This window comes from Plecotus auritus, assembly GCF_963455305.1.
Source record: "Plecotus auritus genome assembly, chromosome: 4".
Lineage (NCBI taxonomy): Eukaryota > Metazoa > Chordata > Mammalia > Chiroptera > Vespertilionidae > Plecotus > Plecotus auritus.
The window spans coordinates 12,010,054-12,029,767 of record NC_137775.1 but is presented as its reverse complement, the minus strand read 5'-3'; the positions used below and the strand labels follow the sequence as shown (position 1 = coordinate 12,029,767).

Genomic DNA, 19,714 nt, shown 5'->3' with positions numbered 1-19,714 from the left:
CCAATGCCTGGTGATGGTTGAGTATCCATAATTAAGAGTGAGACATTCATTGGAAGCCTGTGTATCCGTGGGGCCTGTTTACTCACTGATTGTTGGCCTCCCTACAGAGAGAATAAATGAGATCTTGGTATTTCGTTGGAGGATTTTCTAAAAGTCATTATCTGTAAGTCTTTTGTCTTGGACCAAGGGTTTTCCTGGAGAATAACGTTCCAATCTCCTGACTTGGAGCCATAAATCAGACATCAGAATGTGATGGGAGGAAATGGCTGGGGGCCTCATAATTCAGTATTTAGCTTTCATTTTTTCCCATTTTCAGTTCAATACCTTGACCCTCATCCTTTTAACTAGTTCATTTTCCTCATAAGCTAAACCTGCAGTGTTCTGTCTGGGAGGGAAAGAGGAGCCACTTAGCAACCTCGTGATAGAGGACATCTGGAGATAACCTTCTAATTGCTCCTTACACAGAATTTCAGCAAAATTTTCCTCTTTTCAGGCCCAAATTTAATACCTTCCTTAGAAGTATCTGGGCTTTAATTTCTGAACATCTCCAGACTTCTGGCATGTGAAGTGACTTGTTTTTAGTGAATTTCTGTGCTTAGCTAAGTTAGTTACTACTCATTCATCCTTTTTTTTAGCTTCCAAGTTTTGTTAAAATCTTATTAGCATTTATTTTTATTTTTTATTATTTTACTGTCATTTTAGTAGATTTTGAGAGGCAGGGTATATAAATGTACATGTTCAGTTTGCCATGTTTAACTACTCAATACCTAGAATGATTTCTAAAATATATATTGTACATCATCAGATCATGCCACTCTCCTATTTAAATACTCCAATAGTTTTCTACAAGACCCTACATGATTTGACCCCCTGCCTACAACTCTGACTTCACGTTGTAACCACTTCTAGAACATTACGCTCAGCTCACAAAAATCTTCTTTTTGCTCCAGTCTTGAAGGCTTTCTTCTTCTTATCATTTTCTCTGCCTGGAATGCTCTTCCTCCTGTTGGTACAAGGTTGTTCATAAACACACTCACCTCTTCAGAAAGACCTTTGCTACCTACATGTGTCCTTTCTATAACTAACCCAGTTTTATTTCCCTTACAGCACTTACCATGATCAGTTTATTTCTTTGTTCATTTTCTCTCTGTCTCAGAATGTAAGATTCAAATGGTCTGGATTTTTGTGTATTTTGATTTCTACTGCAGCTCCAGTTCCAAGCAGAATGCTTTACTAATAGACGCTCATTAAATATTTGTTCAATGAAATAAGGACTGAACTGTAGAAAAAAGATACGTGTGATCTTGTAACGTTGAGGCAAGAACTTGTCTCAGTCACCCTCCATCAGCAGAGCGCAGTTAGGACTGTGACATCTGCTAGCATTTTAATTCTCACTGGGTGGACTCCTGCAGTGCTGTAGGACTCGCCCTTTTTTTCAGAAAGATGTCAGAGCCTGGTCTCTCCCATTTCGTTAGGAGGTCGGACGCTGAGGGGAGGTGGGAAAAGACTACGACTTCCAGAATGCACTACAACTCAGCCGGGCGTGGAGCGGTGCATTCTGGGAGTCCTTCCCTTCCGGGGACCAGAGGAAAGGCTTTTTTGAATGTGATGCTGGAAACTGAAGCCTTTCGGAGTCGCAGGTCCTTTCCTCGGTTAACTGTGAATCTCTGGGTGGAGAGAGCACCCTGCCTTCCTCTCTCGGGCCAGGAAAGGTCATCGACGCCGCGCACGCTCCTCTGCGGGCAGCCGGTTTCACCTGCGGGACCCGAAGTGGAAGCCCAGCCTGGGGTAGTGTGGCCACGGCCGGGTCGCCGGGCCGGAGGTAGGTACTGACGGTCCCAACTTCCATTTCCCAGGCGCAGAGCGTTGACCCGGTTAGTGTCTGAGCTCGTTTCGAGTCCCGGCTCGGGACGTTGGCGCGAACCTGGGCAGACGTGGCCCTGGCCTCCCCTCTCGCCACTTGCCCACCAGCACTGCCACCCCAAGCGGTAGAGAGGTCAGCGCCTCCGGGTCTAGCCGTGTCCGGGCCACGGGAAGGGAAACTCTCGGGGTGTGACTTTCTTCCCCCCGGGGGGAGGGGGTTTCTTCTAAAACCAGGAACTGTTTTCACTTGTCTGAAGGGAAATGAGAAAAATAAGGACAGCATAGGAAGTTCTTATAAAACTACGTTTATTTAAGTAATGGGAATAGTTTCCTTATCTTTCTTTTCCTGTTTTCCTTTAAATAGTTCGTAGCTGAATAATAGTAGTAGGAAGGTTGTGGCGGTGACTGCTTTTTAAAAAGTTATTTCTTAACAAAGTCACCACTTGTCGGTAGCTAGTACTTGATTAGTCCACAGAACTCAAAAGTGACTGCTGATTTAGTACACCTCGTTTTATAAACCTAATCTCCAAGAGGTGAGATGTTTTCCCTAAAATTAGGAAACCAGAGATTATAATCCAGTTCTTAGACTCGGGAATCAGTCTCTCTTCTACTCTGCTCAGTCGGCTTCTGTTCTTCAGATTGAGAGTACAGCTCTGGGGCCTGACTGCGTTAGCAGAGACTCTGGCTAACCATTCTCTGCTGTGGTGACATATCAGAGCTAGTGTTTCCTCCGTGTAGAATAATAATGACACTTAAACTAGGGTGAGATATATTAAGCTCTTTCACTGTTACCTGCCGTTGTTAAGATGTGTTTATTTACCCTCCCCATGGTTAACAACTTTAAGTTTCTGTATTCAGATACATCTTGATGAGGCTTCCTTGTTTTCTCTTACCTGATTTATCTTCCCTGGACAATTTTTTTAAAAAATATATTTTTATGGTTTTTTTACAGAGAGGAAGGGAGAAGGATAGAGTTAGAAACATCGATGAGAGAGAAACATTGATCAACTGCCTCCTGCATACCCCTTACTGGGGATGTGCCCGAAACCAAGGTACATGCCCTTGACCTGAATCTAACCTGGGACCCTTCAGTCTGCAGGCCGACACTCTATCTACTGAGCCAAACTGGTTAGGGCTTCCCTGGACAATTTTATAAATGTTACTTTCTCTCTACCTCAGACCACACTTTTTGAAATAGTTGAAAAATTATTTTAATTTTCATTATTATTATTGCCTTTGTTTTATTAGACTCATTAAATTGAAACACAGGGAAATTTTGGTTGAGATTTATTAATAAGTTTGTATATTTGAGGAACAGTAAGTACATTGAAAATGTCTTCACCTAAATAGTCCAGTTTTAGATAAACTTAATTGTTCCAAATCATTTTATAAAATGCATTTTGTTTTCAACTCTTATTCTCTAACTTAAAATAACATTGTGTTCTTTTCTAGCTACCGAATGTACCATGCTTTCTTGTGATATTTGTGGTGAAACAGTAACCTCAGAACCGGACATGAAGGCTCATCTCCTAATTGTCCACATGGAAAATGAAGTTATATGTCCATTTTGCAAATTATCAGGTGTGAATTATGATGAAATGTGTTTTCATATTGAAACTGCTCATTTTGAACAAAACGAATTAGAAAGAAACTTTGAAAGGATCAATGCCATACACTGTGGAACTTCAGATAACAGGAAGGACAACACCCTGAGTAGAATGGAAGTTAATTCAAGTATTCATTCACCCTGTGCATCTAATCATCCAAAAATTTCAGCTCAAAGCCTGCCAAAGGATGGCACTTTAGAACATAAAGCCTTTTATTCAGAGAACTTGACTGAATCTAGAAAATTCCTGGAAAGTAAGGAAAAACAGTGTGACCTATCCAAAATAAAAGGATCAATTTATGACACAGTGTATAGTCCTCCTGAATGTCCATTCTGTGGAAAAATAGAAGATTGTACTCAAGATATGGAAACTCATGTGAAAACAAATCATGCCAATCTTTTAGACACTTCAGTAGAAGGTAAAGTGTTCATTTTATATAATAACAGCTAATGTTAGTTCCAGTTAACATGTGGTACCCTAAAAGTTGATTTGTAATCAGATTACTACAACCGTGTTTTAAAAATCAGTCTATATCTATAGCATTGTTTATTTGCAATTGTTTCAATACAATAATGGGAAAGAATATAGATGCAGGTAATAAATATTTCAGCTACATTGAGAGTCATTTTATTACCTTTTTGAAGAGAAAGACAACATCAACTGAATGGCATCTGGACTGTTTCAGACTGATTTTTGTTATTGAGTTCTAGTTTGATTTAATTGTGATCAGAAAACACACTATGATTTCAGTTCTTGCCAGCATTTGGTGTTTGTTTTCCATGTTCCAGATTTTGGCCATTCTAATGTGTGTAGTAGTATCTTATTTTAATTTACAAGTCCCTAATAACATGTGATGAACATCTTTTACTGGTTGTTAATCCTCACCTGAGGATATTTTTCCATTGATTTTTAGAGAGAGTAGAAGGGAGGGGGAGAGACAGAGAGAAAGAAACATCTCTGTGGGAGAGACACATTGATTGGTTGCCTCTGCATGTGCTCTCTGATGGAGGATGGAGCCTGTACGTGACCTTGATTGGAATCAAACCCAGTACTTTTAACTCTGAGGGCTGATGCTGTAGCCACTGAGCCAACCCGGCTAGGGCATGAGTTGTATTTTAACACTGCCTTTATAATTATTCACAGTGTGTGTATACATTTTTTATGGACACCTTATATATACAGTAGGATATTAGCCATGAAAAAGAAATCCTGCCGTTTGTATCTACCTAGGTGGACCTTGATGGCGTTATGCTAAGTGAAATAAGTCAGACGTAAAAAAATACTGTACAGTCTCATTTATATATGGAATCTAAAAAATAAAACACCAAACACAGAAAAAGATAATTCAATTTGTGATTACTAGAGGCAGAGGTAAATGGTGGGGAAATTGGATGTAGGTGGCCAAAGGTACAAACTTGCAGTTATAAGATATTTAATGAGCTCTGAGGATGTGATATACAGTATGATGACTAGAGCTAACACTGCTGTATGGTATATTTAAAAGTTGCTAAAGAGTAAGAGTATATCCTAAAAGTTCTCATCACCTGGGGGAAAATTTTTTTTTTTTTCATTTCTATATGATATGGATACTAACTAAACTTATTTTGGTAATCATTTCACAATATGTGTAACTCAGGTCATTATGCTGTATACCTTAAACTTATACAGCACTGTATGTCAGTTATATCTCAAAACTGAAAGAAAAATACTTAGTGTTCTAGCTTATCTTGGTAGGCTCTGTAGCTTTATTATTATTATCATACTGATAATATAATTAACATTTCCAGGTTCTTTCCTAAACTGAGTATGCATATGCTGCATCAAATTTTTCCTTTTTGTTTTTAAATTTTCTCTTATGTGTTGGTTAAAAGAAGATGAAAGTAGGAAAAGAGAGTATGCTGAAGCATGTCTGTAAATTTATATAATTTAAGTGTGGCTTCAAACCCTCACATAGGAGGGAACATTCAAACACTTGACATTTCAAGTTGTAGAAATTTTTTGGCAAGAAATCAAACAGTCTTTGATTTGGGGTGAAAATCTAAAAGTTTTCTAAATAAAACCAATTGAATTATATCTCTAATACAGACTGTGATCAACCATTGTACGACTGCCCAATGTGTGGGCTCATCTGTACAAATTACCATATTCTCCAGGAACATGTTGACTTGCATTTGGAAGAAAGCAGCTTTAGACAAGGTATGTTTATATGTATAAAAATAAGAATGTCATTATTTTAATTTCCACTTCCTAGGACACATATCTAATTTTTAGATTAGTGATATATAGAGAAAAAAAGCATACTGGTCAAAAATAAGTCTGTCCCTTTAAAGAATTCAAATCTAGTTCCAACTTTTTAAAAGAAGTTGGGGTGAGTTTTTTGTTTGTTTTTAATATATTTTTATTGATTTCAGAGAGGGAGGGAGAGGGAGGAGAGATAGAAACATCAACGATGAGAAAGAATCATTGATTGGCTGCCTCCTGCACACCCCACACTGGGGACTGAGCCCGCAACCTGGGCATGTACCCTGACCAGGTATCGAACTGTGACCTCCTCGTTTATAGGTCAGTGCTCAACCACTGAGCCAAGCTGGCTGGGCTAAAAAGTGTTCTGTTTTGTTTTTTGGTAGAAAAATTGTGAAGAATAAACTGTTGTGACCAACAACTGAACTAGAGGTGTGCATCAGGGTTTTGCCACAGAGTACCAATATTTAGAAGACAATGAAATATTAGGCAATTTTCAAAATCAATTTGATTTGTAAGTTGAAGCCATTCTTTCAGCAGCTAGAAGTAACTGAATTTAACATTGGGTCAGCCAAAATTGTTGGTGAACTAGAATGCTGCCATATAGCACAATTTTTAAAAAGAATGTGAGCTAGGTGACTAAAAAGTTTTTCAAGTGCCTTTCTAGCTGCTAGCCCAACTTTTTACATTACCACTTACTAGTTTTATAAGTGACATGAAAGTTTTCCTCTGTGCCCTATTTTTTTTAATGTGATTATTACTTAGTAATCACTATTGTGACTTAGAATTGGAAATGCCCTATATGAGTTGCACAGTCCTACTGAAATAAAATATAACGTAAACCCTAAGAGAAACTAATTGTATTTTAATGAATTTTAGTTTCTTAAGATACATAGATACCACCTGTTAATGCAGGAGCCTTAGTGTCCAGTGTCATTGATCCTAGTACCAGTCAGTTATCTCCATGGACAGACAGCTTTACCTGCTCACTCAAGACTAATCCCAAGATGAGAATTAGTGTAGAAAAGATGGAACAGTTTTCTACTCTGTTCTTTACTAACTATTGTGGAAGAATAATCCTCTGGAGCTGAGTATCTGATAATTCTTACTTTGTTTATGGATAGGCTTTGTATTGGTGCATAAATTATTCTGTAAGCCTGTAATGGGTAATGAGAGAAAGATATGGTCTGAATATACTAGTATCACTGTAGATAGCCTCAGAAGTACACCACAAGTCCGTTGTAAATTGCATATCTCCAACAATAGAAGTGGGGACCAAATAGGAAGATGTAGTGGAGGCTTGAGAGATTGGAAAGGAAAGAAAGAATAGTCAAATAGTCAAATGTTGTACTATAATTAATACATGTATGATCTGATACCTGTATTTTGCAAACATATTTTATGCTCTTTATTATTTCCTTCCCAGATTTTTTTTTAAACCAATCTATCTGATTTGTGTTAATAAGGAACACCAATGAAGGATGTGGCTTAATTTCTCTAAGTTTGGGTTTCTTCACAAGATAATAGAAATATCTTCCTAAGGTTGTTATAAGGTTCCAAATGAGATAATAAATGGAAAGTCCTTGTCTCAACCTAAACACTCAGTGAATGTTAGTGCTTTAAATGGAGGCTATACTCTTACAGAAGTAGTTTAAGTTCTGCTAACTTTGTACTTTCAATTTCTGTGACATCATAGGCATGAACAAATGGCAAAATAATAGCATTTACTCCTTATTAAAATATATGTATTAACATGTAATAAATGAGCTTTGATTTCAGTAGTTAATTTTATTCTAAACACTAAAATATCTGATAGGCATGGATAGAGTCCAATGTTCTAGAGACCTTGAATTGGCTCACCACCTTCAAGAAGAAGAGGACAGAAAGAGATCTGAAGAATCGAGACAAGAAAGGGAAGAATTTCAGAAGCTACAGGTACATAAATTATAACTATTATATTTTAATATTTTGGTTTGGTAGAATTCTTAACTTTCAGATATGCTGTCAAGACTTCAGCCTATTGCTTTTGTCCTTATTATTTATACTAAATATTTTTTAACATGTATTTTATAGTTCCTAACAGCTACCATTTGTAAGTTACTCATTCTGGTCATGTACTAGGGTAAGCACCTCACATATCATATCCCAAACTCTTCACAACAACTCAACTCTCTGGAGAAATTATATTAAACCTCTTTTTTTTTTTTTTACAAATGAAGACAAATAGTGCTTAGTAGCTTAACTTGCAAAAAATCATCAGTATGTTCAGAACGCATCTGCCTTGTACTTTTAGCTCAGAATCAGGCAGTATTAAATGAAAAGCTTGGATTCAAATCCATGGTTAAGTTGATGGGGCAAATTAAGAAACCAAGACTCATAATATATGGTTCCATGTGGGTACTTGAAATATCAGGGGGACACTTTGTAAAGTATACTTTGTCTAACCACTGTGCTATACACCTGAAACTAATACAGAATAATATTGAATGTAAGCTGCAATTGAAAAATAAAAGAACAGGTTAAATACTTCAATACATATCAAATCCTTTTATTGTGCATACTAGAGGCCCTGTGCATGAAAATTCATACACTGGAGGGGGGTCCCTCAGCCCGGCCTGCCCCCTCTCACAGTCCAGGAGCCCTCAGGGGCGGGAAGCAATCAGGGAAAGGCAGCGCCCCATCACACCTCTGCTGCTGCCACTGCCGGCAGCACAAGCCTCGGCCAGCCCTGGTTACCTGAGCCTCGGGCGGCCCTGGGGTTGGGGGACTGAGGGGACTGGGGAACTCTGGGAGCAGGCACACCCCAGCGGGGCTGAGGAGACTGGGCGCCGCCATCTTCTGGCTGTGGGAGCCACCATCTTTGAGGGTGGGGCAGTCAATTAGCATATTCCCTCCTTATTGGCTGTGGGTGCCGCCATCTTTGAGGGCGGGGCAGTCAATTAGCATATTCTCATTATTGGCTGTGGGTGCTGCCATCTTTGAGGGCGGTGCAGTCAATTAGCATATTCTCTCATTATTGGCTGTGTGTGCCACTATCTTTGTGACAGCATGAGGGTCAATTAGCATATTCCCTCTTTATTAGATAGGATCATAATTTTCCCAAACTTATTTGACCTCTGACTTTTTTCTCAGGCATCTCACACATGGCAATATGAGAGAAAATTTAATTCTCACCTTAGAATATCTAACTTTGGCTATTTTTCTCATTGGTGATTCATTTACTTGCAAAAATATTTTCCCCACCAGGATTCAGAAGAGAGAAGAAAGTTGGCTTTTCACAACTCTTCTTGCCTTACGTAATTTTGCACATTATAAATACAAAAAGCTTCCAATATTAAAGGGAATTTGTTATTCCCTTTGCAAATTAGTTGTTTAGATCTCAGAGACTTTTTCCAAGAAGGCTGTTTTATACATGTTATTTGAGATTCTCTGTTCCTTGTGCAAAAACATAGTTCATTTACTACGTAGAATGAATGCCTGAATGAATTATGAATTAAGTAGGCCTTTGTAGACTAGCTTGGGAACCAAATAACAAGTACTGACAGGTTTCCTTGCAAAAATCATCAGTATGTTCAGAACGCGTCTGCCTTGTATTTTTAGTAGGAAAACAGGGTTCTCTACTACAAGAAAAGCAAGTCTCTTGCCATGATGGTTGTTTATAGAGAAGGCTTTTACTAATTCAGGGATTTTGTATGCGTGTGATTTATTTTTCACAAAAATCTTTAAATTGATTTTTATAAAAGTCTGTAAACCAAAATGTTTCAAAATGCATTTCCAGATAAATGAAATTATGGTAAGTTTCCTTCCTCACTGAGGCAAAGGGACATAAAAATTAAGTTATTTGTTTTATATTCAATAGCGACAATATGGTTTAGATAATTCTGGAGGGTACAAACAGCAGCTACTACGAAGTATGGAGAGAGAAGTAAATAGTGGAAGAATGCATCCATCTGAATTTCACAGAAGAAAAGCTGATATGATGGAATCACTAGCTATTGGTATTGATGATGGGAAAACAAAAACTTCTGGTGAGTTCTTAAACATCAAAATCATGGTTTTAATATTCTATGTATCACCGAAATAATAATCAGAATTACTTGAATTTTGCCTAATTTTCATAATCCACAATTTATATAGGTTTAGGTGAGACTGTGTTCAAATAATTTTTTTAAATGTATTGTTTTAAAAGTTCTAAACTTCTGTTCTTACAGTAAATAGTTTACCTAAAAATAATTCACTTTTATATTGTCTTAATTTACTCTGTATTTGGAAAATGAACTTGTTAACTTTGTTACGGTTATTATGGAATTGTTTGCCAAAGTGGTCAAAATCCACATTTGCATCTGTGTTCTCACTCACACTTTATATGGTGGCACTATATAATTTTGGCCTTTAGAGCACGAAATGATATAATTTGCATTTCTTTGTTTATTCTTGAGGTAGTTTCTTCAAGAAATAACCTATTCCATTCATTTGTCCTTTTCTCTGTTGGATTGTTTTGTTTTTTCTTATTAATTTGTGCAAGTCCTTCAAGTACATCAGGATTCTAATTCTTTGTTGATTTTATGAGGTATAAATATCTTCAAGTCTATAATTTTGCCTTTAAATTTCATATGTGGTATGTTTACTTTTTAAATTTTATTTTTCAATTACAGTTTATACTTAAAATTATTTTGTATTAGTTTTAGGTTTACAGCATAGTGGTTAGACAATATACTTTACAAAGTGGTCTCCCAAATATTTGAAGTATCTACCTATTATAATATTATTGACTACTGGTATATTCCCTGTGATGTACTTTACACCCCCATGACTGTTTTATAACTACCAATTTGTACTTCTCAGTCCCTTCAACCTTTTCACTAAGTCTAAGTCCTTTTTCCTCTGACTATCATTAGTCTGTTCTCTGTATCCATGGGTTTGTGTCAATTTTGTTCATTTATTTTGCTCTTTAGATTCCACATACAAGTGAAATCATATGGTATTTGTCTTTCTCTGACTGACTTATTTCACTTAGCATAATACCCTCCAGGCCCATTCATGTTATCACAAGTGGTAAGATTTCATTCTTTTTTATGGCTGAGTAATATTCCGTTGTATATTTGTACCACAGCTTTTTATCCACTGATCTGTTGATGGGCACTTGGGTTGCTTCCATATCTTACATATATATATCCTTTTGAATTACTGTAAAAGTGTCATTTTTAAGAAACTCCCCCATCTTTGAGATCATGTTTTTTTTTTAATTTATATATTTTATGAAAAATTGCTTTTCATATTTTGACTTTAATCCACTTGGAATTTATTTGTACATATGTGTATGTGAGAGAGAGAGGGAGAAGAGAAAGAAAAGGTATGGATCAAATATTTTCCCTTTATAACAATATTTTAATTTCTTATTGCTTATTTATCTTAGTACCATTTAATGAATCTGTACTTTCTCCCCTTATACTTCTCTAAGGGTCTCCATGTAAAAAGGTTTCTATGTGAAGTAGGAGATCCTAGGAAATGTGTAATATGATTCATTGGGTATACAGTAAGAAATATTAAAACGTCTATTTGTTTTTAATTTGTGTCATTCTTTAATTTCTAAGTGCTCATATATTTAAGAGTTACTGAAGAACCACTAATTTATATGTAATTTGAAATAAATATAAATGTAAAAGATTACAGAGCACAGCCCTAAAATATACTATGTCCTTTTGATAAGCTGTCTTGAAGTTTAGAAGTGATTGATTTAATGGCAAAGCAGGACATGAACTAAGGTTATATCAGTAAAAAGAAAAAAGATGGAATTGACAAAATTTAGATGTGGCGCTTGAGGGACAGATTGATATTAGAAATATATTAGGCAGCCATAGGAAAGTAACTAATTCTTCTAAATCTTCTCAATCTCTTTTCTACTTTAGGGATTATTGAAGCACTTTATCAGTATTATCAGAATGCTGCCACAGATGTCAGGCGTGTGTGGCTTTCTGCAGCAGCGGATCACTTTCATTCCTCTTTTGGTGACAAAGGTTGGGGTTGTGGTTACAGAAATTTCCAAATGCTACTGTCATCATTATTACAAAATGATACTTACGATGATTGCTTGAAAGGTATGTGAAGTACAGTACTTTGAATTTGTCATCTTATATGAAATGGGATGAATTAAAATATAGTGGGCACAGTTAATAGCTTTAATGAAGAAGTATTTTGGATATTTACATTTAGAGAAACTGATACAATAGAAAATGTCAAGAATAACTCTTAGAGACTGTGTTGTAGGCTCCTCTAGAGTACCAGCTGCACATGAAATAATGTATAGTAGGGACACTTAATGGCTTTGAGGAAGAAATACTTTAGGACAGTGGTCAGCAAACTCATTAGTCAACAGAGCCAAATATCAGCAGTATGATTGAAATTTCTTTTGAGAGCCAAATATTTTAGACTTAAACTTCTTCAACACCACTTGTTCGAAATAGACTCGCCCAGGCCGTGATATTTTGTGGAAGAGCCACACTCAAGGGGCCAAAGAGCCGCATATGGCTCACGAGCCGCAGTTTGCCGGCCACTGCTTTAGGATATTTATATTAAAAACCTGAATTCTTGTTGGAGGAATTGAAACTGATACAATAAAAGATGTCAGCAATAACTGTAGACTCCTCTAGAGTAAATGGTGTACTGCTAAATGATATTATTCAGCACTTTAGTAACTGCCATGTAACATGTTTGCTTGTATGATTTTAGGTATGGCAGTTCCTTGTATTCCAAAAATTCAGTCTATGATTGAAGATGCATGGAGAGAAGGTTTTGATCCTCAGGGTGCCTCTCAACTTAATAACAGGCTACAGGGAACAAAGGCCTGGATCGGAGCATGTGAAATATATACACTTCTGACCTCCCTAAGGGTAAAGTATGTACCTAAAAAGCCAAGTTGATATTATTGTCACATCTGGGAGGTTTTATTGTTTCTGGGGGAGGGGGGGGTTGTTTTTCTATCAAAGCAGTAGTTAAAAATTAAAATTTAAGTAGCACTAAAAGGTTTATATGAAATAATAAATTCATTTCCTGTCTCAGGCTCCTTTCCATTCTCTAGTCTTTATCGGAAGCAGCTGTCATTCCCGTTTTTAAATAATATGCTTTCATGCTTTTTTTCTTGGTTTATCAGTTTTAGACATTGTCTAGTGCATTCCCCTTACATTTCCCACCTGTTCACTCTCAATCCTTCTAACATGGTTAAATCTCAGCTTTTATTAAGTTAAAGTTAGAGTTTACATCAAGACTGTATAAATATTATTGCTGATTTGATTTTACTTGAAAGTTTTTTGCATCTTGTGTTAGCCCTGATATTATGAAATTTCACCTGGAATGTGGGATTTTGATACATTGTGTGGAGATTTGTTTTTCCTTTCTAATCTGGAATGGTGAATTGTAAGATCTCAGTATAGTGTTTAAAAGCTTGGACTTTGGAGTCAGATGCCTGTAATTGCTTCAGGCTTTCCTATTTACCTACTCTGTGATTTAATTTGTCTGTACCCTTATTTATCTTATTTATAGATTATTTCTATCCTAGTTCTACCATTGATAAAGGAACATATAAATAGTAACTCCTTCATAGAGTTATAGTGATAATTAAATGAGATAATAATAAAGCACTTGGAACTGTGATTGGAATGTAGTAAGAGCTCAGAGGTTAACTGGAAGTTTATTGGTCATGTCTTTTTTTTATATTTGCTTTTTGTTTTACTGTTTAGATTCACTCAACTTTATCTCCCAACTACTCTATTGAAATGTTACTTTAGCAATCATGTTTTTAATTCTAAGGGGTAAAGTTTCATAGACTCCTATTCTTATATGGTTGCAAAATTTTTTCCCAACACTTTGTATCTTTCTGTTCCTTAAACTTTTGTTTCCTCCATGTTAATTTTTTCCCATATCTAATTATTTTAGTCTTTTCCATTTTGAAGGCATTCTACCTTTTGTAAATCCTTAATTGTCTATTCCTGGAGTGAGGAACGAGGCACTAAAAAGCTGATTGGCGGTTTTGTGGGATTGCATGGGGTTTGCAGAGTAACAGACTTCATTTAAGGAGTCTGAGGTGGAAACTCGCTATTTGATTGGGGACCTCTCAAATATCAGTATAGAGAGAGATCTTTTCTCAGAGGCCATTCAGAGAAGAGTTCTCCACTTTTCGGCTACAGCTCCTGCGTGCGTGCGTGTGTGTGGATGTGTGTGTGTGTCGGGGGAAGTAAAAAGTGACACTACTATTCTCCCCAATACCTTGTGCCTCTAAGCTTTCAGTTTTCCATTTTTCAGAATTGTGTGACCGTTTCCCATCTGTCCCCATTCTCTTTGTCCTGGGTGTTTAAGACATTGCCTTCTTCAGTATTTTGTCGTTGGGCTTTCACAAGGGAACAGAGAGAGATGCCTTTGATCATCTTTAATGGAAAATTTGCCTTAAGCTTCATGACTCAATAGTTTCTTTTATGTTTGTTCCTACGTAGTTTATCCAGTGTTTTACACTATTTCTACCATATTAGTTGATAGATTTATTGCTAAAAATATTTTTAAAATTTTAAATAACGAATGTGTGTATAACTTACTTGAATGATTTAAATTGAAGGGACTGGTTTTATGTCCTCTAAATTTTTTTTTCTTTTTGCCAATCTGTTCACACATTCATATTATATGTACTTTCCTTAAAAGTTTTAAGGAAAGGAAAATTTCCATCTAAAATACCTGATGTATCCAGCTTTTTCTTGGTACCTGAAATAGTTTAGTCTTCCTTCGAATAAAGCCTTTTTATTAATGAACCTGAATTTATTTGCTAGTTATTGAAATGTTCCTTTTGCACTCCATGAATTATACTCTGTTGGGTACTATTTACACTCTTAAATATAAACATGCAGTCAACTTAGGGGTGGGCAAACTTTTTGACTCGAGGGCCACAATGGGTTCTTAAACTGGACCGGAGGGCCGGAACAAAAGCATGGATGGAGTGTTTGTGTGAACTAATATAAATTCAAAGTAAAGGAGCGGAGGGGAGAGCAAGAGAACCCTCCGCTCTTTTGGCTCCGCGGGCTGGATAGAACAGCCGAACGGGCTGGATCCGGCCCGCTGGCCGTAGTTTGCCCATGGCTGAGTCAACTGCTAACCCAAAAGTAGTTTTTACTTTTTAACAACTATCCAAAACTTGATTTCAACATTTAAAATTCAATACTAATCAGATTGAAAGTTACCAACATTAAACTTACTGAAGTTAAAATGACAACCATTACAGTTTGGAGACTTTATTGCCAACAGACACAAGGACAGGATATCTATGCTATACTTTAAAGTGAAAATAAAATATTTAAAGTGCTTTTGTTTATACCTACCTTTTTAAAGTAGTTGTTGAAAAGTGTACACACTGGTTAAAATAATTTTGTTTATTCAAGGTTGACTTCCTCTTGAGGAAACAATACCACAACCGGTGTCTGGTGCCAAATAGAAGATCGATAGATAGGTGTATAAATGGGGTATACAGGTTTTTCTGATTTTTACAGGTATTCTTTTCTTATTTATTATTGGAATTTGAGAGAGCTGACAGGAAAGATACTCAGGATATTTTTGATAAATGTGAATGGTTGTCGGGTATTAAAATTAAAAGTTGGCTTCCAGTTGATTATCAGGTTCAGAGCCTTTAGAATAAAAGCTGTGTCTCAGGTTTTATGTAGGTGATTTTTTTAAATCTCATTATTCATGGAGATTTTGCATGTCAAAATCTGTTTAGCTTTATCAGTCATCAACTTTATTGTAAAGTTATTTAATTATTTCCTCATAAAATGAAAGTTTTTTTATATAAATAAAATTTGCATTTTTTTCTTCTTAGGAAAATGAGATAGAATTAGCTTTAAACTAAGAATTTTTTTGTATTATTAACTCCACTGATGAAAATGATTTTTAAAATATTCTCTAAATAATTTATTCTGTCCATTTTTTCTAGGTGCCACATTGTGGATTTTCACAAGTCAACTGGTCCTTTGGGTACGCACCCCCGCCTGTTTGAATGGATACTGAACTATTATTCTACAGAGAGGGAAGGGGGTCCAAAAGTAGTGTGTACATCTAAACCTCCTATCTATCTGCAACATCAAGGTTAGTGCAACTCAGAGATAATAACTGTAACTTACAAGCATATCTTTCTACGACAAAGAGTTAGCTTTTGCTTTAGGACGGGTGAAAAGTCTGATCATGGGGAGTATGGTGACAGTAGCCTGTCTGATTTTCATGGTTACATTTTCATTTCCGTCTGTTCCTGGGTAATGAAAGATGATACCCCTGCTATCTTCAGGGCTCCTGGTTCACTCTTCCTTTATTGTTTATCCCTTCTTTTTGTCAGGTCTTTACCCACATGTCACTTCAGTGAGGCCTTCCCTGACCACCTTATCTAAAAGTTCATCTCATACCAACTTCCCACCACTGGCATTTCTTATTCCTTTCCCTGCTTTATTTTTTTAGATGTAGTATAATATATACTTTCCTTACTTATCTTGCTTATAGAGTATTTCTTCCTATTGTGATGTGAGTTCCATGAAGGCAGGAATGTTTGTTTTGCTTACTCTGTATCTCTGATTCCTGGACTAGTGCCGGGCACAGGCCTGTTTGACAAATGTTGGATGGGTGATCTGGATTGACAGGAATGAGGAAAAGTAATTGTTAGGAATTTCATCGTTTAGGACAGTGGTCGGCAAACTCATTAGTCAACAGAGCCAAATACCAACAGTACAACGATTGAAATTTCTTTTGAGAGCCCAATTTTTTAAACTTAAACTTCTTCTAACGCCACTTCTTCAAAATAGACTCCAGGCCGTGGTATTTTGTGGAAGAGCCACACTCAAGGGGCCAAAGAGCCGCATGTGGCTCGCGAGCCATGGTTTGCCGACCACTGATTCAGGAATACAAGCTGTAAAGCTTAACTTTTGAAATTCTAGTATATAGTATAAATTTATTTTTGTTTACCTTTTAGAACCATTAGAGTTTTGTTTTATGGTAGGTAATTTTCAAATCCTTTCATTTGAGATCTTTGAATAGGAAGGATCAAGGGATTAGGAAAGAAAAACTAAAATGTGTGACACAGTAGAAAATTGTTTGTAATGAAGCCTTTAGAGAACTAAAATTGAACAAAGGAAAACTGAAAGTTAGGAAGTAGAACTGAACGCTTGTGTCATGAGAGAGGTCAGATAACTCTGTGTCAGAGGGACTAACTATATTTATATCCTAAACACTCATTTGCACACACTCTGTATACGCTGAGAGAGTATTCAGTGTGTGTGTGTATACATAGTTATTTATATCTGTATGTATGGCTGTAAGTAAATCTCATATAGCTGTTATTTTATTTTTTTGATAGGTCATAGTCGAACAGTTGTTGGAATTGAAGAGAGAAAAAACCGAACGTTATGTTTACTAGTATTTGACCCTGGATGTCCTTCTCGAGAAATGCAGAAACTATTGAAGCAAGACATGGAGGCTAACAGTCTCAAGCAACTTCGGAAATTTGTGGGAAATTTAAAGCATAAACAGTACCAGATAGTGGCAGTAGAGGGCGTTCTTACTGCAGAGGAGAAAATTGTAAGTCTTTATCTGGAATTTTATTTAATTTTTTTTTATGGCTTGGATTTTCAAATGTTTATTTCTAATTTCTTAAATTCAAAATTGTAATTTTACTTAAGAAATTTTCATTATCTTGAAATTATTTTTAGATTTTTTAAAATATTAGAATAATATGTATTCTGACTAATTGATTTCTGCTTACAATTAACAATTTTTTAAAAATTTTGTTTCAAGGCCAGGAGACAAGCATCTCAAGTGTTTACAGCCGAGAAGATTCCTTGAAGAATTAAGCATTTCAGTGAGTGTGGAACTTCATGTCCCAAATTCAGATATTAAATTCCTTAATGCAACTTATGAACCTGTGAATTCTCTAAATACTCAACTTTCCGTTTCTAAAATGTCTAAATATATCATTAATGACTCACTGTTTAGAAATTATTTAGAAAAATATCTTGTTTGCATTGTGGGTTTTGTATTTCTTACCCATGTTTCAGAAACTGATTTTGTATTATAGTCATATTTAATATTTATTGAGTTCTTATGTTAAGTATGCTTAGTATTTTCCATGTATTAATTAGTTTAATCTTCAAAATAGTTCTGTGAAACAAGTGTTATTATTAGTGTGTAAGGAAGCTGAAACTGCAAGATTAGTAATTTGCCTGGAAAAATTTTCATAATCCCAGGCTATCTTACTTTCAAATTCTTACCAATGTTTGGGTGTTGGGCACACAATGTAATATACAGATCATGTATCATAGAAATTACACTTGAAATCTATATCATATTAATCAGTGTCACCCCAATAAATTTAATCAATGTCACCCCAATAAATTTAATTAAAAACATTCTGTTTTCGTCTGTTGTAAAACATTTAATGAAATTCCCTCCTCATCTCCTAGAAATAACTTAATATTTAACAGGTGTCGATCTGAAAAGAGGGATTTGCTTTTGTTCAATATTCACACTTATCTATACAACTGAGATTTAGAGTCCTGTGTTTAATGTGTCCTATAGGAAAGAAACTTTCAGGTTCATGTTGGCTGTGCTGTGTAAGGTTGCAAAAAAGAATCCTACTCTGGCCAACTGAAGCAGAAGGAAATTCATTGAGAGATTATCAGAGAAGCTCACAGAATCCATAGGTAACTAGGGCACTTTGCTAGAACCAAGGCAACTCCTAGACTGCGGTCTGAGTCATAGCAAGAGCCGAGGTAGAATGTCTCTGCTCACAATTCAGATTCCCGAGAGGAATCTGTTGCCATGGTGTATGCCCTGGACAGAGGCAATTTCTCAAAAGGAAATCGGGGTAGATGAGGAAATGGATATTAAACAACAACAAAACACAACAACAACTGCCTGTTGTACCATGAAAAATGAACAAGAATGTACTTGAATGAAGTTTTATAAATATTCACTACACCATTGAATACTGAAAGTTGCATTCCAAGAATGAATAATATTGCCAATTGGAAAATTCTAGAAATAATCCTTTCTAATATATTGTCCTTCAGACTAGTGACCTCATATCACCATGCAGTTATCCTTTTTCATGCCATCATTGCTTCTTACCTAGACAACCTGCTAACTGGACTCCCTGTCTTGATTCTCTGTCATCCATCTTCTACACAGAAGCCAAATGTTCCTTACAAATACGATTTTGTCCCTTCCTAGTTGAGTCCTTTTCCCTGTTCATGTATAAAATCCGAACATCCCACACAACCTGGGCCCGGCTTGCCTCTCCAGGCTCATCTGTCACCACTCTCAAAGTGCCACTCCTTGTAGCCCTAAGTCCTTCTCCAATATATAGTAGGACCTTCTTACCTTTACTTCTCCACCTCTTGTAAGTGCTTCCTGAACTGCTCAAGTCTGAATAAATGCACCTTCGAAGTATTTGATAAGCAATGTCTGTAGATCAGTGATCTGCAGACTGCCAGTCAGTAGCCTCAGGGTGCCTAGCACATCCAGGACTTAAAAATACATTTTTAGTGAATGAAAATACAGTTTTAGAGAAGTAGTGATAGAAAACATTACTCTGACGTCTCTGAATATCCCAGCAAGCCATCTCTGCAAACCAATTTCTGTAAGATGAAAGACACTGAGGAAGTTCTTTAAGAAGTAACAAGTATCCTAGGGGGAAAAAGGAGACATCTAATACTTCAAACCAAAAAAAAAAATGAAAAAGAAGTAACAAGTAAAAAGGTAAAAATGTGAGTGTTCCCAAAGACTGAGCAGGTGATGGAATTATAAACTTAGTATTTTTTACCTTGATACCCCTTGATGCTCAAAAAAATACTGAAGTGCCCAAGAACTTTCTGTGGGTTATATATTTTCATGTTTGCCATATTAGAAATTAAACCTGAGACTTGAAAAGAATACAGAAGCACATATTCCATTGATTGTGGCTATCAGAACAGTGATGTAGAACATGT

At 36.2% G+C, this 19,714-nt stretch overlaps 1 protein-coding gene across 2 annotated transcripts; it reads left to right on the top strand.

Annotated features, from left to right (window-relative positions):
- Positions 1-1,546: 1,546 nt before the first annotated feature.
- Positions 1,547-19,442, top strand: ZUP1 (zinc finger containing ubiquitin peptidase 1). Of its 2 annotated transcripts, XM_080664870.1 has the most exons (11): positions 1,585-1,822; positions 2,816-2,915; positions 3,316-3,888; positions 5,556-5,666; positions 7,528-7,646; positions 9,571-9,739; positions 11,621-11,809; positions 12,441-12,606; positions 15,679-15,830; positions 17,086-17,306; positions 17,523-18,152. In XM_080664870.1, the coding sequence occupies exons 3-11, from the start codon at positions 3,330-3,332 to the stop codon at positions 17,568-17,570; spliced, it is 1,734 nt and encodes a 577-aa protein (XP_080520996.1). In that variant the 5' UTR covers positions 1,585-1,822; positions 2,816-2,915; positions 3,316-3,329; the 3' UTR covers positions 17,571-18,152. The 2 variants fall into 2 exon arrangements, with proteins under 2 accessions (XP_080520995.1, XP_080520996.1); XM_080664869.1 differs by lacking the exon at positions 2,816-2,915 and having other exon boundaries at positions 1,547-1,822; positions 17,523-19,442.
- The last annotated feature ends 272 nt before the right edge of the window (positions 19,443-19,714 follow it).

Coding starts and splice junctions, on each gene's coding strand:
- ZUP1 (XM_080664869.1), top strand. CDS start 1,609: ATGCTGGAAACTGAAGCCTTTCGGAGTCGCAGGTCCTTTCCTCGGTTA. Junction 1,823..3,315: donor GCCGGGTCGCCGGGCCGGAG/GTAGGTACTGAC, acceptor GTTCTTTTCTAG/CTACCGAATGTACCATGCTT. Junction 12,607..15,678: donor CTGACCTCCCTAAGGGTAAA/GTATGTACCTAA, acceptor CATTTTTTCTAG/GTGCCACATTGTGGATTTTC.